General features: G+C 40.5%; 2 protein-coding genes across 2 annotated transcripts; both read right to left on the bottom strand.

The window, feature by feature from the left end:
• Positions 1 to 1,354: 1,354 nt before the first annotated feature.
• On the bottom strand, positions 1,355 to 14,908 carry bmerb1 (bMERB domain containing 1). Its single transcript, XM_086296750.1, has 6 exons — positions 14,617 to 14,908; positions 10,936 to 11,056; positions 9,061 to 9,134; positions 6,957 to 7,071; positions 3,478 to 3,560; positions 1,355 to 3,378 (listed from the first exon to the last, which is right to left on the bottom strand). Exons 1-6 carry the CDS (start codon positions 14,702 to 14,704, stop codon positions 3,260 to 3,262), a joined length of 600 nt encoding a protein of 199 aa, XP_086152876.1. The 5' UTR covers positions 14,705 to 14,908; the 3' UTR covers positions 1,355 to 3,259.
• A 696-nt stretch (positions 14,909 to 15,604) lies between these two features.
• LOC147328401 (mpv17-like protein) lies at positions 15,605 to 22,619 on the bottom strand. The gene is made up of 4 exons (XM_086296749.1): positions 21,765 to 22,619; positions 19,604 to 19,674; positions 19,376 to 19,405; positions 15,605 to 18,016 (listed from the first exon to the last, which is right to left on the bottom strand). Exons 1-4 carry the CDS (start codon positions 22,066 to 22,068, stop codon positions 17,807 to 17,809), a joined length of 615 nt encoding a protein of 204 aa, XP_086152875.1. The 5' UTR covers positions 22,069 to 22,619; the 3' UTR covers positions 15,605 to 17,806.
• Positions 22,620 to 23,739: the final 1,120 nt, after the last annotated feature.

Consider the following 23,739-nt stretch of genomic DNA (forward strand, 5'->3'; position numbering starts at 1 on the left):
TTAAGACCAGTCTTTATTTCCACCGTGATGTTTAGATCCCAGAGTTGGCATCACCCCATGCAGCTGCTGTATACTGTAAGTGCTCAAGGTTTGTTGCTTTAACCTTGGAGCTGGTCGCCGCTGTATCACTGGTGATCCACTCGGTCTGAGATCTTGAGGGGAGCGGTGAGCACTCCTGAGCTTATGATTTTTAATGAGACTGAATAGTTGAGTTTTTAGGGAAAGAAGGTGATCGGTGATGGGTTTGAGGAACAGCATAGGGGGCTCTGGGAAGCCTCCTGAACAGATTGATGTGCACACAGAGGCCCCACTGAGGCTCTCTGGAATCTGCCGGGCTTTTACAATGGTTTGTATCTGCCCCGGTGCTGAAAGGACTCACCATCTTTACCTCCCCACCCACTTTAATAGCAGTTTTAACTTACTGTTGTGGGTTAGTTTTCTCAAATTTCGTTTGTCTTGAGCATTTACCAGGCTGCTGGCTACTGAATTGCCACCAAACAATGTTGACTGCCTGTGACGTCGAGCACGACCAGGGTGCCACTGAAGTCAGAGGGTTGAAGCTGTTTTTGTTCAGTGAAAAGTTTAGAGAATGGGCAGCAGCCCATTTAATCAGTTTGTTTGCGTTCTCTGCCTGTTTAGTCAGTGTTCGAAGCATAACATGAGTCTTTCTGTCAGACATGAATTGAAAGATTTCCCCTAACAACTCACCAAAATGTCTGACATACAAATCAAAATGATTTTAATTATAGCTGTTATTGTTTATCTCTCCTGCAGGGTTTTGTTGACTGTCTGGAAGCCACTTTGATTAAAGACTCATTGGTTCAAAATCATTATTTAGAAGTGGTAATGATAGAAACGAGCTTAAAATGCGTACGAGAAATGAAGACATTACTTTTTAGTGAATTTGAGCAAACCCTAGCAGCTCCTCGGTGTACTGCAGTGACAACTACCTCTGATTTTATTTCGTTTTCACTTTGATTCAGTTACATCAATGAAAGGCTCTTATACCAGTCAACATATGCACTTATGCATAGTTTTGGTTTAATGAATGCGAGGCGTTTGCATGGTGGTTTAAACAAGTTTCTTCGTTGCCTGTGTATCTCACGTTGTCTTACTTTGAACTTTAATATTGCACATTTGTTCTTCTTCTCTGATTTATTCAGCAGTGTCCTTTAACCTTTTTTTCTTTTTAAACTGCCCAACTAATTTCCCCCTCCCCTTCCTTGTACTGCACTGTTTTACCACTGTGCTGCACCTAAAGTTGCTGTAACAGTCACATTGTTGAAGGGACCAAAAAAGATTTGCGTTAATAAATTTCACAAGCATCATTTCTGCCTCTTCTCATTATTCAAACATACACACGGTGAGTTCCTGAAAGATGCTCTTTATTTAAACATATATGTACAGGTAGTTTCAGCTTATTTTCTGCATATTTGTTCAATACTTTGACATTAGGACCTTCATAAATCCACTACAACTACAGAATGCTAAGTTATCAGAACAAAGGTAAAGTGACAGAGAGCAACACTTTGCTTGACATGAGTCACACTAAAGTCCTAAATACACTCAAACACACACCATCTATTGGAGGCATTTACAGCAGAGTTGCATTCATTTCCTGGAGTTTATCATTTTAAAAACGCAAGACTTAAGTTCAAAGGATGCATGTTGTTTCTCTGCAATATCCAGAATGATGATGAATGATGTCTCACTACCACAGTGAACACTTCCTGGCAGCTGATGATGCAGATCTTAATATGGCCTCTGATGTGCTGATTTGGGGAGGAGGGTAAATGTGATGATGGAAGATCAAGTGTTGGCATATACAGGCATTAAAGTCATCATGAAAGGGGTTCCTGAAAACTATAAAGGTGAGTCATTAGGCTGGATGCTAGTTGGCACTCTCTATAAATTGTGTTGGAAAAAGTTTAGATGCATTTTTGTTCCAGTTTTATTCTACTACAATCTATAACCTTTGATTTAGAGGACTCCCCAGAACACCTCAAGATGTAAATGGATTTTTTTTTTTTTATCTCAAAATGAATTGTAAACTTTTCTCCCATCATATTTTCATTTAAATGTTGTTCTGATATACAAGAGTTTTCTTTTGATGATTCTCTGTGATCTCACTCCAGATTGGATAGAGAAAACTGTCCTTTTGAAGACTTCTAGAAACATAATTGGACCTCTCCTATAGGACGCACATTGCTAACTAGCACTGAGCCCAATATAAGCTCATTTTTAATCTGGTTTCCACTGATGCCGTGCTGCATAGAGCCTTTGCGAACCAGCTGACATTTCCACAGGTTTGAGAATGAACCGGATGCTATATAGCAAAGGTTGGAGTAATTTCAGTGGGGTGGGGGGTACTGTGGACAGAATCTGCAGGTGAATAATCTCTATATTTCTTGTATCTCCACCCTGATGTTAGTGGTTTCAACTTCCGGCTTGGCAACAGTATTGTATCAGATTTTTGGCACTGACTTCAGTCTCTGTCATACAGAACCAGTTCAACACGGGCACTGGCAGCACGTCAGTGGAAAAGAGGCAACTTAGTTTGTTCAGCATTAAGTCTTTGTTTAATTTGTAAATGCCTTAAGAATTAAACTGCTGTTTGATAATATTGCTCAGCACTTGTAGAAAAAAATCATCCACTGGCTCCCTCTCCTCATTAGCATATATAAATCAGTTTGCATAAGTCCCTTGGCAGGGAGCCATATTGTTTTTCAGAGCCACTTGTGTTTGTCCCACCTGGGGAAAATGATAAAATGTAGCAACTGAGAGATTCACTGGTTGGATTTTAAGCACTAAATGAATGAATACCCGTCGTCAGACATCAGCTTTTCTCTTCCTGTCAGAGAACCCCAGCATTCAGTTCACTTTATGGACATTGTGCTTGTAGCTCTGCAGATGAGATCCATCCTCATTGAACCTGTCATGATGGAATTAACCAATCTGAAAACTGACTGAATAAATAAATCAACACTTTCAACATAGTTTTTATTTACAGTTCTCTTCACAGCTTCCTTTCCCTTTATTTCATGGTCTTGGTTAAAAGCTCCTTACTATAAAAGTTTCCCTTAAATACCGACCGGGGATCAGCTCCCAACCTCTTGCAAACTAAGCTACAAATCTGATACCTGAACAGTTTCGTGGTTGACTGTGACTCTCCGAGTAACAGGAAGTGATGTACGTCATGTCGTGTGATGTGAGTGCGGTGTCTGACACAGGGTCGGGGCCATAAGCAGGTTTGGGTCAGTTACATTACAGCACACTGGGTGGCTCCGCAGCAGTCCTTAATGATGGCCGCTCCTGACTTGGTGATGGATGGCTTGTTGGGAGGCGGCTCAGGGATTTGTCTCTTGGGCTTTGGAGGATCTTGTCGTAAAGGGAGAGGGAAAAAAGAGACATAATCACATACAATGCTCTTGTCTCTTTAAGATGGTGTGCATGAGTTATTTTTAACCTCTCACTCACTCTGTGTGACTTTGAGCTTCTGTTCCAGAGGCATCAGCTTCAGCCTGAGGAACTCCGCCATCTCTTTGTCCTCCTCCTTCTCCCTGAGGTACAAAACATCCACATCTTAGTCTGAATGAAATTCAGAAAATGTCTGCTTTTATCTGACTGAAGCAGCACTACTGGACTGACTGACTGACAGGACAGCATGGCTGCGCCACAGTTTTTGGTATTTTCAAAGCTAAACATCTGGGGGGGTGTTTTGTTTTAAGAGACTACCAACTTTTAAAATTCCTTCGTCTGTTCATTTCAAGCTCTGCATTTTTCTTCTTAATCTCTATTAAAGTGAGCACACATGCTTTACAGTTCAAGACAATCCTCATCTTATAGTGGGCCTTGGTGAAGCCTACTGTCTGAAACAACCAGGGTTTTTTTTTTTATTACTTTGAGCAACTACAGACTTATCTTTCATAAAAACAGGCTTCATCTCTGTTACCTTTCCCCTTCCTTTGTGCAGACTTTGATCTAACTGGCTGCCACGTGGTCAGTCAGAATCATATCAGGGTTATCCACTCTCACTGCCTACATACACTAGTGGAACATACATACTTGTTTTGAAGCTTTGGAGTCAGTTCAGCTCCTTCCTGTCTTTATCCGAGTATGTATGAACACTTTCTGTCTCTTTCTATTTGTCGCTTTCTCCTTCTTGCCTCTTTTTCCCACTCTGTCAAAATCGCTTCTTTCACTCTTTTGACGTCACTGTACTTGTCATGTTATCTTTCTGCTCACACTCTTCAGGTCAATCACTCTCTGCTCCTTCTGTCAATCTTCCTTTTCAGACCTACCAACGTTTAACCTCCTCAATCATCACTTCATCCTCCTAGATGCCAAAGTTTCCATGACTTTACTAATAATAATGGATTGGATTTATATAGCGCTTTTCAAGGCACCCATTCACTCTCGCATTCACACACTGGTGGAGGCAAGCTACTGTTGTAGCCACAGCTGCCCTGGGGCAGGCTGACAGAAGCGAGGCTGCCATATCGTGCCATCGACCCCTCTGGCCAACACCAGTAGGGTAAAGTGTCTTGCCCAAGGACACAACGACCAGGACAGAGAGGCCGGGGATTGAACTGGCGACCTTCCGGTTACAGATGCGCTTCCCAACCCCCTGAGCTACGGTCGCCCAACTACATCAACTCCACCAGTATCTGGACTCACACTAGTCCAAAAGAAATCTGTCAAATACAGTCCAGACCCGATCAGCTGACAGCTAAGCTGAGAATATTTTGAGCGCCTCTTCCAGAACAGAGCTACGCTGCTAAACATGAATTACTGCTCAGTGAAATAATAATCCTTGGACTACAGTGGTCCTGAATTAACTATAATTAGTTTAGTAATAAAATGTAAGCTCTACTGAGCACATTTTATATATCTAATATTTCTGTTTTCAAAGCAGTCATGAGCTCTTGTAACCTTCAAACTGCAATAAAATATGAAGATGAAGAAATCAACAAATAATCCATTTTTTCTGTTAATTTCACTTTGAGGCGGAGGTCAGTTTTAAATATATTTAAAGACAAAAAGAGGCGAAAAAAGAAAACCGATTCTTGGCTGGAATACAGAAGCCAGAGAGGCATAATAAAAATGTTTTTCTGTCCTTCTCTGGTCTACATTTTGACGTTTTGGTCATCAGGATCTATAAATGTGCTTTCATCCTTATTGGTAAATGGCCTGTATTTATATAGCGCTTTACTAGTCCCTAAGGACCCCAAAGCGCTTTACATATCCAGTCATCCACCCATTCACACACTGGTGATGGCAAGCTACAATGTAGCCACAGCCACCCTGGGGCGCACTGACAGAGGCGAGGCTGCCGGACACTGGCGCCACCGGGCCCTCTGACCACCACCAGTAGGCAACGGGTGAAGTGTCTTGCCCAAGGACACAACGACCGAGACTGTCCAAGCCGGGGCTCGAACCGGCAACCTTCCGATTACAAGGCGAACTCCCAACTCTTGAGCCACGATTTGAAGTACAAATTAAGATTATTATTAGGTTCTGTATCTGCTCTGTCTTTCAGACACTTAATCATGTATCTCACTAAATTATATTAGGAAGGAGCTTGCTCTGCACCCTTGTTGGCTACCATTTAGTTTTGTACAGGACTTCAAACACTCAACAAAATGACATCTGCTGACCTAAATGAGAATTTTTGTTTCAATATGCTTCCTCTGAACAAATTTATAGGAAATATAGAAACATACACTCGCCAGCCACGCCATTATTGACACCTTACTAGTAACATTATGGAACCTCTTTTGCCTTAACAACTGTTTTAATTCTTGTAGCACAACAAACAGCTTGTCAACATGATGCTCAGAGATTTTGGTCCGTATTGACATGATGGCATCACACATTCATGATGCTATCACATCCCAGGGGTGTTTTTTTGGACTGAGATCGGGTGACTGCAGAGACAATTTGAGTAAAGTTCAGGAAATCACGGTAAGCAACAATACTCGGGTGACGTGGCATTTTAAACCATGCTTAATTAGTACTAATGGCCCCGAAGTATCATAAAAATATCCCTCACATCATTACATAACCAGCAGCAGCCCAACTGACAATCTGTAGCCTCAGATTCCTGCTCTTAGGTGACAGTAGTGGCACCTGGTGTGGTCTTCTGCTGCTGCAGCTCATCTGCTTCAAGGTTCAATATGTTGTATGTTCAGACATGTTCTTCAGCATAGTGTTGTAACAAGTTATTATTTGAATTACTTTCGCCTTCCTATGAGCCTAAAGCAGTCTGGCTATTGACCTCGGGCTTCAGCAAGGTATTTTGGATATCTTCTCAATAAACTCTAGAGATGTCTGTGGGGGAAAACTCCCAGTAGACCCAGTAGACTGTAAAATTAAAGATTTCTCTTTGCAGCTCTGTTACCTGAAATTAAAGAGAACACACGATTGGACGTAATCTAATGCTACATGTGGCATTGATTTTGATAGAAGATAATCACTTTTAAGACTCTTTGGTTGTGACTCAGTACTGTCACAAAAAATGATTATAATGACACCGAAATAACCCAGAACAATCTGAAGGCACAGTTTCAAAATTAATCTTTTGAGTCCCACAGACATTTGTTCATGCTGTGATTTAAACCCATTATCTTGCCTATCTGAAAGTTATCTGTGTCACACTCTGTGGGTTATCTGGGGGAGCAGACAATGCAGAGCCACAGTCATCAGTCAGCCTCCCTCCCACACACACAGCTAAACACTGCTGTGATGATGAAGTGACCCCTGTTCGCCGTCTTCAGTCAAGTTCACATTCGCGCTACACATTTACTCTAATGAGTCTCCTTCCTGCTGTTTCTCAACTCTTCTATGAGGATCAAATGAAGAAATAAACAGCCAGCGGTATCTGAGTAAACAGACAGTCAGCACACAGAGACGTCATCCCAGATATGAGCTGTGCTCAGAGCTTAGGAGGGCCGTACCTTAATCTCTCCACCTCGGCATCGTCGACCAGAAAATCCCTCTTCTGCACCAGTTTATGGATCTTCAGGATCAGTTCCTCTTCTCGCTGCCTGTGCTTCTTGGTTTTTTCTTTCTCTGGGGGGAAAACAAGGAAGAAAATAAGACGGACAGCAGCAACCCATCTGATGTCTACAGACCGACCCTACAGGAATGTCAGATTCTCTTTAACACTGAGTCACGTCACAAAACAGATCCTTAATTCTGACTCACGCATAATTTATAACAAATAAGGCACTCACTCAATTATGCAAATGTTTGTGAGCCTTCTTTTTGGTTTTGCTGGCTGAAGGATTAAGCATCTGCAAGCATCAGAATTGTCCTGCCTCAAAGAGCTAACCTTCACACTCCAAAGCACAGAATATACACTAACAGACCAAATCAGATGTATGTAAAAACAGAAAAGGACACATCGACACATGGCTGCAGAGGTAGGCTGTCTGGCAATGCTGATATCTAGGCTATTTGAGAAAAAGCGGATGAAAAATGACTGTTAAAACCAGCTTTTTCTAACATGGAGCAGTGCAGCTACAGAGCGAAGCTCCCAGGGGGCAGGACAGCCTGAAGGATGCACGGGTTAGACACATAATCCAAAGTCAGAGGAGCAGGTGCAGGAGAGGTAGCTGGGTCTGTCACATGACTCCTTTTGTCCTGGAGTGGAGTAATGGGATACCAGAACCCCCTTAACAGCATACACAACACTTTTGGCACAAGGGAATGTCAGTGAGATTTTACAGGGCAGTGCAGACTAGGTTGCAAGTGGACAAAATAAAAGGAACACTATGTTATAATGCGATCCTATTAATAATTTATGTGATAAGAAAGTAACATATCTTCTCTCCTATGAATTAAAGCTAGAAAAAAATAAAACACACCTCAACTCAAGACACTTCTGTTTTTCTCGCGCAGCCTTCTATGTTGATCAATGTTGGCAAAACTAGTTATATACTACTCTTAATCTGATTTACGTTTGTGCTGTACTTTTTCAATTCTTCCAAAGGGGGCTATTTGACTGATTTGGTTTCTTGTTTCTTAGCCGCATTCCCAAAGAAGTAATTCTGTCAGAGGTGAGTCCGAGCCCATTAAAAGGGATTCTTTTTTAAGTCTATCTGGATCTCAAAATTGAAGATTCCTTATAAATTTTCCACAAATACACAAGGAATTTAAATGAGAAAATTCTTTTAAAAAAAACACATCAAACTAGTCGAGAACCAGATTCCCTTCAGGGATTTACTTCATTCAAGCTGCGGGGAAAATTTAGCCTTCACACAGGCTAAATTAGAACTACTCATGCTGGATGTGTTACTGTATTGTCAGGGTGTTCCTGTTATTTCGTATATGCTGCTGGGTTGTCAAAGTGGTAAAATAAAATCCAGGCAGCGTTTGACAGGTCAGTCCTGATCCTCATGTGTGCATCCTTGAACACGACACCAGCCCCTCCTGCACACACACACTGACACACACTGACACATGATGTACATGCGCTCGGAGGAGGCGTGTTTTCCTGCTGTTGCCAGGTTCTCTCTATGCATAGCCTCATGTACGCATTTGGGTTGCTATGTGCGATGCAGCTGACGTCAGTCAGCCACTTCAGCACATTCTCGCTGCATTTCTGATACAGGCAACGCTGGAAGTGACTGTAGGCTAATATTTGATTCCGTTTTTGCACAATGAAAACATGCAGGCAGTAAATGAGTGTTTACTGAAATTCATTTTAGACTCTTTGCCTGGAAAACCTCCCTCAGCTTGTGTTTCCTTCAAAGTGATGATGCATGGATGTTTATGTGTTTGTGAGTGTGTGTATGCTTATCTCGCCCTCATAACTTCACTGTGTCCCTGGGACTTACAATCAATCCTGCGTCGTTTATTGTTACGACACGTCCTATAAATCAGTGTGATACTCGCAGAGGCGATAGGCCTCCTGTGAGCTGCACTTTCTATCAAAAGATCTATTTTTGGTCAAGTCTAAACAGAGAGTGTGGACAGTTCTGCATGCAGAGGAACAACTGTGAGTTCTTTATCGCCTGATTTTGATGCAGAATTTCCATGAGTGACTGTTAATTGTACCTGGTACTGCGACAATCTGCCTTAGCTCCTGCTTTAAACTCATGATGTCTTTGCAGAGCTGAATGTCATCCATCCTGAAAAGATAAAAGGGAGAAATAAAAGTAAAGCACTGGCTTCCATCAGATTACAGACAAACTGATATTATTAGCTGCTTCCACTTCCATTTCTGACATATTTATCTGATTGACATGACGTCAGGCAGACCTACACTGTATAATAAGGAATCTTGAAGAAAATAAACAATAATCTGATGTAGAGGAGCTGGATAATTAGTTTGAAGGATTTTCTAATCTAACAAGCGGAGCTTTTTTTATATTAAGTCTTTATGAGGTGAAGAATTTAGCTTTCTGCAACTAATTTTCTGACTTTATCTCTAAAGCTGCCAATTTCCGAACCTGCCATTTTATCAGTTTTGCTACACAAAAACGATTGCCACAATTTCCTCGAGCACAACACACAGTACAACACAGTCTTCACATCACTTCTCTTGATATAAAAAGCCATTCAAAACACATTCAGTTAACAAACATTTTAAAAAGCGAGCCCACCAAAGCACTCTGAATGGTTTTTATTATTCAGAATAAATTACCCACATTCAATTCATTTCTGTCACTGAACTTATTAATTCATTAGCAAACAGTTTCAGTGTTAATCTCTAAATAATCACCATTAGCTGGATGTTGTTGAATAAACTCCGCTCTTGTTCTTGTCATTAAGATTTCATAGCCTCGAGCTCACACATCAGGAGTGAGTGTGTTAAGTGTGTCGAGACGGAAAACACACAACGACAAAAAAAATCAATCCTGCATGCTCTCTGTGCTTCCTGTAGCCCTCATGTCTCACCCTTGGGGCCTCGGCATTTTCCCTTTTTATTACCTAAATCCCTGTCTGTGTGTGTGTGTGTGTGTGTGTGTGTGTGGGTGTGTGTGTGTGTGGGTGTGTGTGTGTGTGTGTGTGTGTGTGTGTGGGTGTGTGTGTGTGTGTGTGTGTGTGTGTGTGTGTGTGTGTGTGTGTGTGTGTGTGTGTGTGGGTGTGTGTGTGTGTGTGTGTGTGGAGCAGATTTAATTCTCCTTGTGATAGATCAGGACGATGACTCATCCACAGCCTCCTGCCTCCTTCCTCCTCCTCCCTGCATGTATCCCAGTTGCTGTGTTTTACACCTCCCTCCTTCTCCTTTCTCCCCTCCTAGATCCCTCGCTCCGTATATCTCCCTCCTCTGCCTTGTGTTTTACTCTCTCATCGGTATTAGTAGATTCCAGCAACCTTTGGCACGCCATCTGCTACTTGGTGTGTCTGTGCCTGCACGTGAGGACGGACAGCAGAGAGATAACAATAAGCAGCATGGTGGCCTAATTAAGCCCTGCAAGTAGGCTTTTTATTACAGTGCAACACTGTGGGATTTTTTAAATCTTTATCAGCTTCATCTGATACTTCGACCATCACTGGGCAGATACTAAACATGCAGTTACCCCCCAAAATACATGGTTCATTGGTGAGAAATTTGGAAATAGTTTTGCACAAAAATAAACAAAGCCTTGTATTTCCATTTTTAGTTTTAAAACGATACACTGAGCGGGTATATAATGCTGTTAAAACTTCTTTTTCAGCAGTGATCTATAATCCTTTAAGCTTAGCGGCCAGTGAGTCCATCAGTGATGACTCATTCAGCTGCTACATGCATGTCCAGCCCTCGGAATAATCAATGGACAAATTGACAGCTTCCCTAAATATTGAGCACCAAGCTTAATGTATGTGTGAAGGAAGTAACACGCATGCCTTTGTGTTGTATTAAGAGTATCAACTGTGTCTTGGTTAAAAAAAAAAAACCTCAAAAAAAGGCGAACCTCTGGTCTCAGAAAAAACACAGACACTCACATGAAGCGCAGCTCTGACTCTCTGCGCACCAGGACTTCCCGCAGGCGTTGGATACGAGCCATCTCCACCTCGATCTCCTCTGGAGACATCGTGCTCTCTGCCATTGACACATCTGAGTGACCTGAGAGGAAGACAAACAGAGGAAAAACAATGCAATAAAAGAAGACAGACCTACAAGACATTCTTGAACCATAGTTTTATTCACTCTGGACACTCCTTCACAGTTCAACCATGCCTGCTTGGTTTAAATTACAGAGAACAAGTACTACACATGGCTTACTTCCATTGGCCGCATCTAATTAAAGCTCTAAAATGTAAAGTCCTCATTCCTTTGATTTGATGTCACATGTGCATTGGAAAGTTCACTCCTTTCGTTTCATCGTTGAAAACTTTCTCATACCGTCAGCTTCTTGGCAAACTCACTTCTCACCTCCTCTCTGTGTGACATGTCATATCACTGCACCCAAGAGCATGATATTTGGTGAGAAAGAGGTGTGGATAATTGAGTTAAGTGATCTGAAGTTTAAAATCAAAGCAGTGCTTCAGCCATAAATTACAGATTTTTTTTCTGAAAGCTTCCAATCGCCCATAAGAAAGGAATTAACCAGGAATATATCACAAGTATTTTCCAAAGAGACAGAAAAAGCACTTTCAGCACGGACCGATGACCAGATGTGGCTTCTCGTTGATTTCTTCCCAAGCTGGAACTGACCTCACACTCCATCTCTGCCAGTAACATGCAGAAACATTGCAGCTACTATACAGACAAACCACTTAATGCACTCGTCAATGCACCGACCACAAAAATGCCGCAACACCTGATGAAGCGGCTCAGCATACGGACAACAGCATAAATCGAGCCAATATGGAAAACCTATCTATGTTCTCTGTGTGTGAAAGTGTTTAGCACTGTGGTGTGCTGATTCCCTCCTCAGAAGAGAAAGCCTGGTTCACCAAGGCTTTGACAAAGGGACCAATGAAGAACTTTACAAAGTTGCATTATGGGAAGTGTTGTACCTGGCTGAAGGGGAGCTCGGTGTAAAGTAAACAAAGGTATTTTTTTACTGCTAATTATGCAAAGCTACTCTAGTAGAATGAATGAATAAACATACCAAGCTGGAAATTACATAAAAGTATTGTTATGATAAAAATACTATTGCGTAAAAGTGTCTCAAAAGACAGTTATATAGTGTACCTTACTTGATCTTCTCATATGAATACTCACTTCTCCATATAGAAATTACAAGGATTCTAAGTGTCTGTCATTCCTTCTTCCCACTCAGGCTGTGAAGTGATGCCAGGACAACAGGACATAATGTCCGGTCTACAGATGCCACGTCACAATACACCTGATTAAACAGTTATTTGCGTCTATAACACACTCTGACGCATGATTTATTCAAAGTATGTACGGTAATATTAGAGGGTTGGGATCAGTCCTCCGTCCTCCTGCAGCAACACTAACTGCAGTGTGCGTTTGTGATACTTTTCATGGATGCTTGCTGAGGATGGAGCTGACTCACCACAGCAGACAGAAGTCTGCACAGGAGGGCGCACTTTGTTTGTGCCTTGCTGATGTTGAATCACCATCTGACACGTCTGCTGACAAAAGACGCAGTTGCGAAAGTTTGTATCAGCGAGATACGAACTAAAGTTTTACACGCGTTTCCTCTATCTCCTCTTTTTTTATTTTACTGTTTCTTGCTTTTTCCTCGCACGTTCCTCTGCCTCGCTTACAGCCACGTGTTCATCATCAATAACACCAAGCTGCATTAGGTCCTGACCAGACCATTAAAAGTGGCAAAGTGCCAGCTCAATAATGTCTTAACAGCTCTCTCTGAACCCGACATGCCGCTAACACCTACTGAGCACTAAAAACACTATAAGTAATTAAATGCTAATATAATTAAAAGTGGCGCTTTCCTCAGAGACAGGTATGGTTGACAACAAAATCCAGCCAATGTAAACCACACCTGAACTACCCCAGTTTCACTAAAACTAACTGGCTCATTGGTGTACTTCAGGATTACGACTTAATGAGGCTAAAACAACCCTGAGAGTCAGGATCGTGTGTACTGCAGCAGCCACATGGGGTTTAACAACAGGGAAATGTCAGTGCCTGTATGACATCGAATGCAGACACCCCCTGACACATGCTGCAGTCACACTGTACACACTGCTGCCGGACCACACCCCCTCCAGTGGGGAAAAAAGAAGAAAAAAAAACAGATGGTGGGGACAAAATAGAAAGTGCAAGGCAAACACGTGTGCTATTTGCCTAATAGATGGACACAAACCTGCAGGGAGCTGCCTTTGTTGTACCTCTGTGTTGTTTTCTGCCTGTATGTTTGTCTTTGTAGCAGAAAGAAAACGAGAGCGCGAGAGAGCAATGGCTGGATCTGTTTCTAAAAATATCCTCTGCATTTTCTTCTCAGACTTAATCTGGAAGTTTCTTCACACACTACTCCCCTGTGATGATGATGACTGGAATCAGGAGGGACACTTCTGAAGTCTCTTATATTTCTCTAGCTTCGTCATTCAGCTACGTCACTAAAACACTTTTTATCACACGAGAACAGGAGAAAATAACAGAAACATCTAAGACGATGTAAACAAACTCTGTTTTTGCTGCTTTATGCCCATCCTGAAGCTTTGCGTTTGAATGATTTCATTTGATCATGACTGTGCATTAATATTGCCACAGGCACAAATCCAAATCAGCATTAAAACTAAACAACCATTTCATTTTATCATCTAACATGCGTGGTATTGACTAAAGATGAAATCCATTAGGCATGTGACATAAAAATAGATTAATCAATCATCTAACAACCATGAATGCCAAGCAAATATTTTATTGATTCTGGCTTTCCATGGGGAGGATTTTCCTCTTTTTTTCATATCACTTTAATTTGAATAGATTTTCATCAGTTGCTGAAGAAAAAAAAGCTCTCTGAAGAGGAGACAGAGCTCTGAGCTACTTCAGACACTACTTAATAAATGAGAGAGTGTGCATTTTATATGCAGCCTTGAATAGAACAAATAAGACAGGATCGTGTGATGTTGAATTTAATGTCTTGTTTGGCGTTTTTGCAGCTTATGCTCTATTATCACAACAACAAATTAGCCTTAATTTGTTGTTGTTATATTTATTATTGGTACTTGTGAGTCTCGCCAACACAGCTACGCAAAATGAATCCCATGAATAATCACTGAAAGTGGGGAATAGAGTTAATAACATTTTTTAAAGCTGCCTCTTGAGCCCTTTCATATAGATATACGTACACTGATTAGAGCAGAGGAGCAGGGTGTTCACTCAGAGCTAGTGCTCCTGCTGCATCTTATCAGCTCACAATTAAATATCCACAAGTTTGCAAATGCGCTGCGTCCGAGACCTTTAGTGGTTAAAATTCATTAACAAAGGGCGCAATATGCTACCCACGGTTTGCACATAAGGGACGTAATACGCTTTTTAGTACCAAGGCAGCGCTATTGATCCCATCCCAAACCTTTTGTGAGTCACGCTTTAACCATTTAAACTCTAAGTGCTGACTGGGCATCCTGACAGCGAAACACACACTGAAGAAAAGCTGAGACCACAGCTGCACGTTTCCCGCCACACACTTCCCGTTTTTGTCTTTATTCCCTTTTATTTTATTGTTTTTCGTTGACGACGCTCACCTTTGTCCGTTGTCCACGCCGTTTCCGACACAGCTCCGTAGCTCCTGAGCGCGCGCTCGGTGTCCGATATAGATTTCTTCAGTTCCATGTCGGTGGAGTGCACGCGCGCCGAAACCGAGAAACGATGTCGTCCTTCTGCGTCTCGTCTCTGAGTCTGTGCGACCTTTCAGATAAGTCAAATTTCACCCGGTGACAAGGCTCCAGGGACCCGAGACGTTGAGCATCTTTATTCGAGGTTTCAAGTCCTTCGACGTGTGGATGGAGAGGATGTAGAGAGCATGCGCAGTGCGGCCAGGAATGTAAAGGCTGGGAGACACCCACTATCACCGAGAACGCATTGAGAGAAGAGGGGGAAAAAAAACACACACACACACACACAACCTAATCTAAATATTTACCTATGTTTTATTTAGTAATTGAAATTTCATATATACACAATCATATATACAAATTTCTTTATGTTTCCTCTTCCATTTATCCATCCATCCATTCACTTCCACTTATCCGTCTTTCGCAAATGCAGGCTTTCCGCTGAATAGAAGTGCGCGCGCATACACACTAGGAGATATATATATATATATATATATATATATATATATATATATATAAACAACGCTGTCATTTTATTGAAATATTTTTATTATTTTGCTTTTTTAGCTATTTTGTTACTCGTTATGATGAACTTAGTGAACTGTTGTAATAAACCCGTTTCCCAACTTAAGGGATAAGTAAGGAAACGTTATCTGAAAACAATAGGCCTACTAATTTTCATAGTACACATTAATGTTTTTGATGATTGTATTCAGTGTATTGCAAGTTAGTAGTTTAATATTATATACTGTCTCTGGTGAGAGCGCTTCAACAGTTTGTCTCCTTAGGCTTTTCTTTGACTCACATGCATATAAAACTGACAAAGGTTAAGAAGCAGGTGTTTTCACACAGTTGGTCAGTTTGCTTTATGGAAAATCAGGCAAACATCTTTTTGAACAATCTGTTACAAATTTAGAAACCACTTTAATGGAAAAAAGGAAGCTTCATTGTTTAAGTTTACTACCTTGTAAAACTGCGTACAAAGGCTATACAGTTCAATGAGTGGGAAGTGCTTTATATACAAGCTTTGATTCTCAAAATACCTGTAGTCCATCTAAATGGCAAGTAATCCATAGGAGGGATTTTCCTCTTGAACTCAAGCCAAAACAAACAAAAGGCACCTTTTGTGAAAAAAGCTGTGAGGCTATTGACCATTGTTCTGTTGTAGGTACAAGAACAAGCTCATTAATGTCCATTTCATTTGTGTAGCTACAATGGTGTTCTCACTGTGCTCAGTAAAAAGAAAAAAATCCAACAATAAATGAATGACATTTTCTCGATTTATTCAACAATAAATATTATTACTATATTTCCAGCGGTTAGTGCAGAAGTAATTAGATGAGTTTTCACAGTCAACAGCAGCCATTTGTGCTCTGTGACAACAAAACCAGTAAAAACAGAAGGTTTTGACTTTGGAAAAATAGCATAGAAACAAAAGGAATATTCATTTCTTGGACATTTCAGCTCCAGGGTATCAGCACACATACAGTCAGGAAATCGGAAGTTATTATTAAGAAACATACACTCCAATCTCTGATAAAAGATACAGTAGTGATTAAAATGTTTTTCTTTACCTCAGATCCAGCAGTGCTTCATATATTAATATGTTATTAACAGCACTAATTTCGTCTTGTGAGACAGATGAAATGTTATAGCCACACACACTCAGAATGAGTATGTAATCGCAAACTATATTTTAGGCTCAAACGTACCAAAAAAGCTCTCCATAAATCCCAGTAGTACATGGAAACAGAAAGAAAAAGTTAATTATCTGTGTGAAACAGAAAAGAGAAGTATGCCATTAAAGTCTATATATAACATAACAAACTGCTGTACTCTAGCTGCACTCGATTTATAAAAGCCAGAGGCATCTGATTTAACATTTTTTTATGCAGGCAAGTTCTATAAAGTATCTATAAAGTAATATTTATACAGATGGTTGAGCCCATGCGATGGTATAATATTAACAAAGGTTACAAAAACAGGCAGGCAACATTTCTTCCTTTCAAGTAAATGGATGTTTGAGACAAGCTTTTCCAGTTTTTATTAGACCAACACGGCATAACCTTTAACTTTCTCAGTACTGCATATTAAATAGTGAAATGACGATGACTGAAAATGTGCAAATCAAAACTGTGTTTTCAGATCTGCTTACATTTTTCTTGTGCTTGAATGGATTCATACTGTGCACTCAGTTCATTAGCGTTCTTATGTAAAAATGATCCACCTATAAATTGATAATACAAACATATAAAACAATATCATATATTGTTGGTACTAGAGGTGTCAGGATAGATGTTATTCATAATAACAGTGATATTTAAAACTGAAATTATGATAATTTTGTAGTTGTTATTACTTTCATGTCTGTACAGCTATTCCTACAGACTTTCTTTTTGTTGATTTTTTTAATGGATTTTGTAATAATATCAGTGAATTATTTTGACCATGAAAATCATTTGAGGTAAAAATCGTACATTGTGACAATCCTAACTGGTACCTGGGTATGTCTGTATTCGATACATCATATACTAAAATGTAAACTGGAAACATCTGGGATATTTCTTAGCGATCAGGCACTCTTTCAGCCAAAGATGAAAGGTTAAGCTGAGATTTAAATGTTTAAAATGTGACTCAAATCATCATTAATTAAAATTCTAAGCTAATAAATTAGCTGCCAGTGTCCACATGGTGGAAATCATTTGTACACTATTCCGTTTTTCACTTTGATGCAAATCAAGCAAATCAAGTTAATTTTTTTTTAAAAAAGGACCTTACTTGTGGAACAAACACAAGATGGCATTAATAAAAATGAACAAAAGAGCCAATGGTCATAGTCACTGTGGTATGGAAGGATAGATCTTAATGTTTTCCCACAGAGCTAATATACTGCATAAATAATAAAAATATTCCGCATATACATTCAAGATGCTGGAGTTTTTTTCAGCACTTTCACTCTTATCTCACCGAGTCTTTGACCTGTGACCTTGGCAGTGTTAGTGTAACATCAGCTGAGTTAGACCGCAGTCCACTAGTCCAGCTGACGTTTTGTCACCTTCCATAAAAACGACTGACTCTGCTACTGTGTGGGTTTACATAGTCATGCCCCTTTGCTGGGGGCATCCACCTTGTCTTTCTCTTTAGTGTATTCAGCATCATCGTCTTTATGAGGGAACATCCACGCCAGCGCAGCACCAGCTGTGCCATCACCGGTCTGACGTGAGAAGCACAAGAAAGTGGCCCAGATGAAGGCACAGCAGCCAGTGAAGGTGGTCCGCACATACAGAGGCACCAAGGCAAAGTTCAGAAACTGAGAGAAATTGAGATAACAGCATATCGTCATCACTATTATGTCATAAATGTCTACTGATTGCTATTTAACACAGTGGTATGGATAGCAACTGGAGGGTAAAAGGTGTGGACAATGACCCAATGCAGTACGTAAGAAACACAGAAAAACACTTCCCCAGATACGTATTTAGCCTTTTTTTTTTTTTTAGCCTTTATTGGATAGAGAGGGTGTAGATAGACAGTAAAGCGGGGAGAGAGAGGGGAAGACATGTAGCTAAGGGCTAAGGGTTTGATTCAAACCCGGTCCTACTGCTCTCTGGTCATACGGCATATCGTCGCTTGCTCACCCACTGAGCCCACCGCTGTTTTTGAAGGTGAGATTGATTTTTGTGATACTACAGGATATTTTATTTCTGCTTTTACTTCATAGTTTCATAGTAATAAACTATCATTTTACAATCCTGTGTTTTGATTCATGTTTCTGCTAATGCAGTACAATGAACTGTAACTTTATTGTGGTATTTGACTTAGATTTCTTCTCTGGTTTTCATGGAGTTTTTTGGATGCCCATTTAGCTGGGTTTCTGTTTAAGTTTCAGTTTCTACTTTGAGTTTATTACTTGTGCTAAGTGTCAGTGATTCCCCTCTCAGTTCTCTCCTTTGCCTCATCCTTTAATGCTAATGCATTTGTCCTCCAAGTTCCCTCGTCTCTGTCTTCGTGTTTAGTGTGAGCCTTCATTTCTCCACATTTACCATTTTGTCTTTTGGTTATTTCTTAAGCTTGGTTTTTCTTCATGTGTTACTTCCTACCTTGGCATTGTCCTTATTTTTTTGTTATGTCTAAACCTGAACCTCCATGTGCCACTTGCTCTGCTGATCTCACTGTATGGACTTTGATTTCTGATGGTATCTGTTTTTGGTCTTTGCTTGATGAAAATAGTTGAAATGTAGCAAAGCAGATCATTGAATCAGAGTCAGAATACTGTTTCCCAGAGAAAAATATGTGGTCACAGTTGCTCCAAGCGAGCTGCACGCGCACGCGCGCACACACACACACACACACACGCACACGCACACACGTCACTGAACGAATGTATTAATTCCTGTTGTATAAATAAAGAAAGCAGACGGTGACAGAGCACAAGTCCGTGAGTGTCTCTTACGTGTAGGAGCGCTCTGTCACTTGTCATTGCGAGTAAAGACAAGTGCAGTGTTTGTGTTTTCTAACTCAAGTGTCTCAGCTGAAGAATTGCAGGCTGATTTTAAGAAATCCCCTCTCAATACCCTTCATCCCTGAACTTTATTGCACAATTACTCTACATAGCTTCACCCAATTATATTAATGGACATAAGCTGATAATGATGATGCTGATATTTACCTGCATGAATGGCCAGAACATTAGCCCTGTCTGAGAAGAGAGATACAAACAAAGCACAAAATAAGAACTAGAAAACATAATCAGAAGAGCACCTAATAAACGGTTTGTACCAATAAAACTGCGGATGTTTGGGATTTGAGCACTCAACACATTGGACTCTTCTGCTTTGAAACAGATACTGTTAACTGTCACGACTTTAGAAAACAACGGCCTGTGTCTGTGACTAACCTTATAAGTATTCAGGAATTTTTCTCTCCAGTCTTCCAAGATGTCTTCTTTGCCCTCCAAGAAACTGACACCTGGAGGCACATGAGATTTGACTGATTTATAGGCAGTGCAGGAAGATCAATGCAGTTTGTACAGTATAAACATATTAAATAATCATGTCATGTTTTTTGAAGATCTTGATAAACATATAGCCACATTTGAAACAAAAATTAGTACAATAACCCAGTGTACACTGTTTTCCACTATCATTATGGAGTTTATGAAGCGTATGTGTAAGTTCAATAAGGATCTGTAATCACTTATCTGCCTGCCTCCGTGAGTGTTCAGCTGCTTTTCTGTTTTCTACACGGCTACCGCTTCCCTGTACTGTCAATCTCAATACTGACGTCATTACTCTAGTCCAATCATTTTCTCACCCGCCTTCTTTTTGCCAATCAGTCTCTGCTTTGCATGTTTTAAATCTCTGTTCCCACAGACCCCACCTCTACCCCATCTTGTTTAAACCCCTCAGCCAGAACTCTATTAAAGCTTCTGTATTCATTTTCACCACCAGCAGCGTTTAGACTCCGGGGCATGCTGTCCTAAATCATATCTCCGCTGGGATTTCATTCTGGCATGATGGGTCATCTGAGTCTAATCCCCAAATACATTAATTTCTGTATCTCAATTTTTAAGGATTCAACTGTTTCCACATTTGAAGTGAGTCAAATAGGTCCATGTTAGGTCGTTTAAGTGTTTAACTAAACGTGCTGGTCTGGCTTTAAAAAATCCATCCATCTCCATTTCTGAATAAATTCTTTAATCTGTCTCGCATGTATTGGTTATTATTCCCTAACAAAAAAGGGAAAATATTAATTTTACTATACTATCTTGATTCTAGTTAATTTTTAATTTAACTTTCAATAGTTTATGTCCAAAAGCGATTATTGCACTTTCAACATTTAAGGTTATAGTTATAAAATCTGTAGTTTTTTTTGAGCAGAAGCAATTTTAGAGAAGAAGTTACAAAAGAAAGGTTTTGTGACAGACTGCAATAACAAGTTCTGATAAATTTATACCAGCAATATTGCTGTATATTGTTATGATTGTATCTGAGTGGATTGGAGCCTTACTGACACTTCTGGACCTCATGAAAGCACAAGCTACACAATAACTTATTGTGAAAATACTGCCCGAGTCCACAACAACTTTTGCTCAGCAGTAATGAATACTGTAAAACAACTGAGCTGCTCTGCTCTGCTGAATAAAACCATTTCTACGGTACCCCCCCAAAAATCTTTTCCCCCTGCATTATGTCTCGACATCAGCACATACTGGGGAACAAAATCAGGGGGGTTTTTTGGTTTGTAATGAGCCATTCTAGGGGAGTGACTACATACAAGAACTCAAATGGTCTGCATGTTAAAGAAAATTCTAATCAGTTTCCTGTTATTTTTAGTCATTTGATGAACAAAAATGTATTTTGCAAGGAAAATTACAACCCGCTTATAATCTTATTTGTACATTCTGGAGGATTTCTTTTGAGCTCTGGATGAATAATAAAAATCTAATTAAATCTAGCAAAAAAGTATGCAATTCTGATTTCATTTTTCACATTTGTATTATTTTCAGTATTTGTTTTCCATTTAATCTGACTTGGCTCTCCTTTTCTGCTTGCTTTCTAAGTCTTTGTTCATCCGATTATTTTAATTAAATGTTATTTAAGTCTTTGACTCGACTCTCAAAGCTGTAATCATAAGCTTTGACAGCAGATATGTCAAATGTTTAAATAAGCATGTGTTCTTTGATTTTTTTTCCCCTCTGTGGATTTATTATTAAAAACTTGCTAGGATTGAGGTCCCTTTGTGATCCGGGTTCTGATAGGGAGGAATTTTATCACTTCCCATCTAAAGTAAACCACTGTAATGAAGCAATATCTGCTGGCAGTATCAGTCGTAGTCCGCCCAGTTAGTGGTAATAATCCACTCCTTCATGTCTTTCACTTGACCTCTGCTCGTCTGTGTCACGAGACAAGGAACAAGCGGTGATATTAAGCCACATGAAAGGAGCACAGAGAGGGCATGGGTCTGATTACAAATGGACAGAGAGGCGATCAGCTGTGAGATTAACCATTAACCGCCGTCAGAAATCCTCCAGCCTGTGCCTCCCACAGCCCACCGACCTGTGTAGAAGACACTGGTGGCGAGGGGCGCAGCCGTCGTCTGGTCCAGGAACAGCTTCCTCATCACCATCCCGATAGAGTTCCCGGGAAATCTCCTCTCCAGGAAACGCATCCAGAAGAAATTGAAGTTGCCATGGAAACTAAACGCGACCACCGCGACGTTCCGTGTTTGTCTCCACTCGATGGTCTCCCTCCCGGAGAACCACTGGTGGACGAAGTCCCCCCCGGCGAACAGGCAGCCGTACAGTGTCACGTTGGTAACCCACGGAAAGCGACGGGCATGTCTTAAAAACAGCTTTAGCATTATTTTTAGCTGCCGTTACCCCGTGAAGTGAAAATAAAAACCTATTTCAAGTCCTTTTAACCACAAAACGACTGACTGTGATGTGCTAGCTAAACGCGTATACTTTAACAGTCACACACGGGTCTTCACTCTCTCCACATCACAGTATTCACCTACCACCGAGTCTTTACGTTTCTCGTGTAATTTACGCTATAAAAACACAAAATCATAGCTAAGATACTTGCTTGGCAAACACCATACAGCTGTAACCGGCACTGGACTGACAGCCGGCGCAAAGGTAGCTTCCTTCTGCTTAAATTTACTACGCCCCCTTTTTTACGTGAAAAACAGAAGCAGCGTTGAAGGGGCGGGGCTGGAACGTCCAGAGGAATATGTCCGCTTCACCGCGAGGATCTTACCTCAAGTGACGCTTTTATGAACAAGCAGACCGTGAAGTGCGAAGGCTTCTCTGTCAAATAATGTCTTCTTTACATCATGGCAAGGCTAATAGATCCATCATCTCAAGGGCAACAGATCAAAGACTCGACTTCAAACCTAAATCTTCTCTGCAGAAAATCACTGGCAGTACTGACAGGGTCCGTTCAGGGGATATTAACACAGGCTATAATAACACAGGCTACCAAGGACGGAGACTACAACTGTTTTTTTCAGTTCCCAGGATCGAAGAATTATGTATGTATGGTATGATTTTACAAATGTGTATATAACGTTAACTTTATATTAATTTAAATCTATGACGGTCTAACATTAATAGGTAGCAAAATAATAAGTAACTAAAGCTTTCAAATAAATCGTTTGGAGAACAGAGTACAAAATTTACATCCACAATAAAGTGGAGTAGAGGTATAAAAGTAGCACAATGCAAAAGTCAAGCAGAAGGTAAGTCAGTAAAATACTTGACTAATTATACTAAATTCCATTGTGTTTAATCCATAATAGGGTTGGTGTGACAGAAGAGAATGCTAGGGATAAGGTGGGGCAGATGGTTCTGTGTGGTGACCCCTAAGGAGAACAGCTAAAGAAGAAGAAGAATTGAATCAAACCAATCCTACAAGAAGTTGATCTAAAAGTGACACAAACAACTGTAGATATTGCTGAATTTATAGGAATGAGGACCTTTATTTACTGCCCCCCAGTCACAGATTCTTTAAGAACTGTCAGACCCCAGTTCATCAGTTCTTGTGACATTTGAAGCCACTAATAAGGAGCTTTCCATGTAGGATACCTGCCCCCCCCCCCCCCCCCCGAAAAATAAATTAAAATAAAATGAATAAATAAATAAAAACCTAAGCACTGCACATAACCCAGCACACAGTACACACCTAGGCATAAAGTACACACAAACACACATTCAAGCATAAGTACATGCACTCACACAGGCATACTTACAAAGAACCTACTGTGTAATCCAAAGGGTATGGTGCAGGAAAAGCTCATTTAAAATGAAAATGAAGCATTGATTTAAGTAACCTGACAGAAGGAAGAATGCCTTTCCAAAGTTTAGATGCCAACACCTCCAAAACGTGTTCTGCTATGGATTCAAAATTAGATCACGGAAAAAGGCCCTGATCCGATGAATAGAGGTGCTGACTGCTGGAATTTATGTCTCAGAAGATTTGTAGGAGCAGGAACCTGGTCATGTGGGGATTTCTAGGTTTTAAAATGATAATG

The sequence above is a fragment of the Aulonocara sp. 'chitande type north' Nkhata Bay genome, linkage group LG6 (genome assembly GCF_057382095.1).
Source record: "Aulonocara sp. 'chitande type north' Nkhata Bay isolate Kocher_YH1m ecotype deep benthic linkage group LG6, A_spYH_male_GT1.1, whole genome shotgun sequence".
Lineage (NCBI taxonomy): Eukaryota > Metazoa > Chordata > Actinopteri > Cichliformes > Cichlidae > Aulonocara > Aulonocara sp. 'chitande type north' Nkhata Bay.

What these genes read in the sequence shown, in the direction of transcription:
- bmerb1 (XM_086296750.1), bottom strand. Translation starts at nt 14,704, where the DNA reads ATGGAACTGAAGAAATCTATATCGGACACCGAGCGCGCGCTCAGGAGC. An exon ending in GGCGTGGACAACGGACAAAG is followed by an intron (nt 11,057 to 14,616) that starts GTGAGCGTCGTC and finishes TCTTCCTCTCAG; the next exon opens with GTCACTCAGATGTGTCAATG. An exon ending in GAAGCTCAAAGTCACACAGA is followed by an intron (nt 3,379 to 3,477) that starts GTGAGTGAGAGG and finishes CTTTACGACAAG; the next exon opens with ATCCTCCAAAGCCCAAGAGA.
- LOC147328401 (XM_086296749.1), bottom strand. Translation starts at nt 22,068, where the DNA reads ATGCTAAAGCTGTTTTTAAGACATGCCCGTCGCTTTCCGTGGGTTACC. An exon ending in AATTCCTGAATACTTATAAG is followed by an intron (nt 19,406 to 19,603) that starts GTTAGTCACAGA and finishes CTCTCTTCTCAG; the next exon opens with ACAGGGCTAATGTTCTGGCC. An exon ending in TGTTCTGGCCATTCATGCAG is followed by an intron (nt 18,017 to 19,375) that starts GTAAATATCAGC and finishes AATTTCTCTCAG; the next exon opens with TTTCTGAACTTTGCCTTGGT.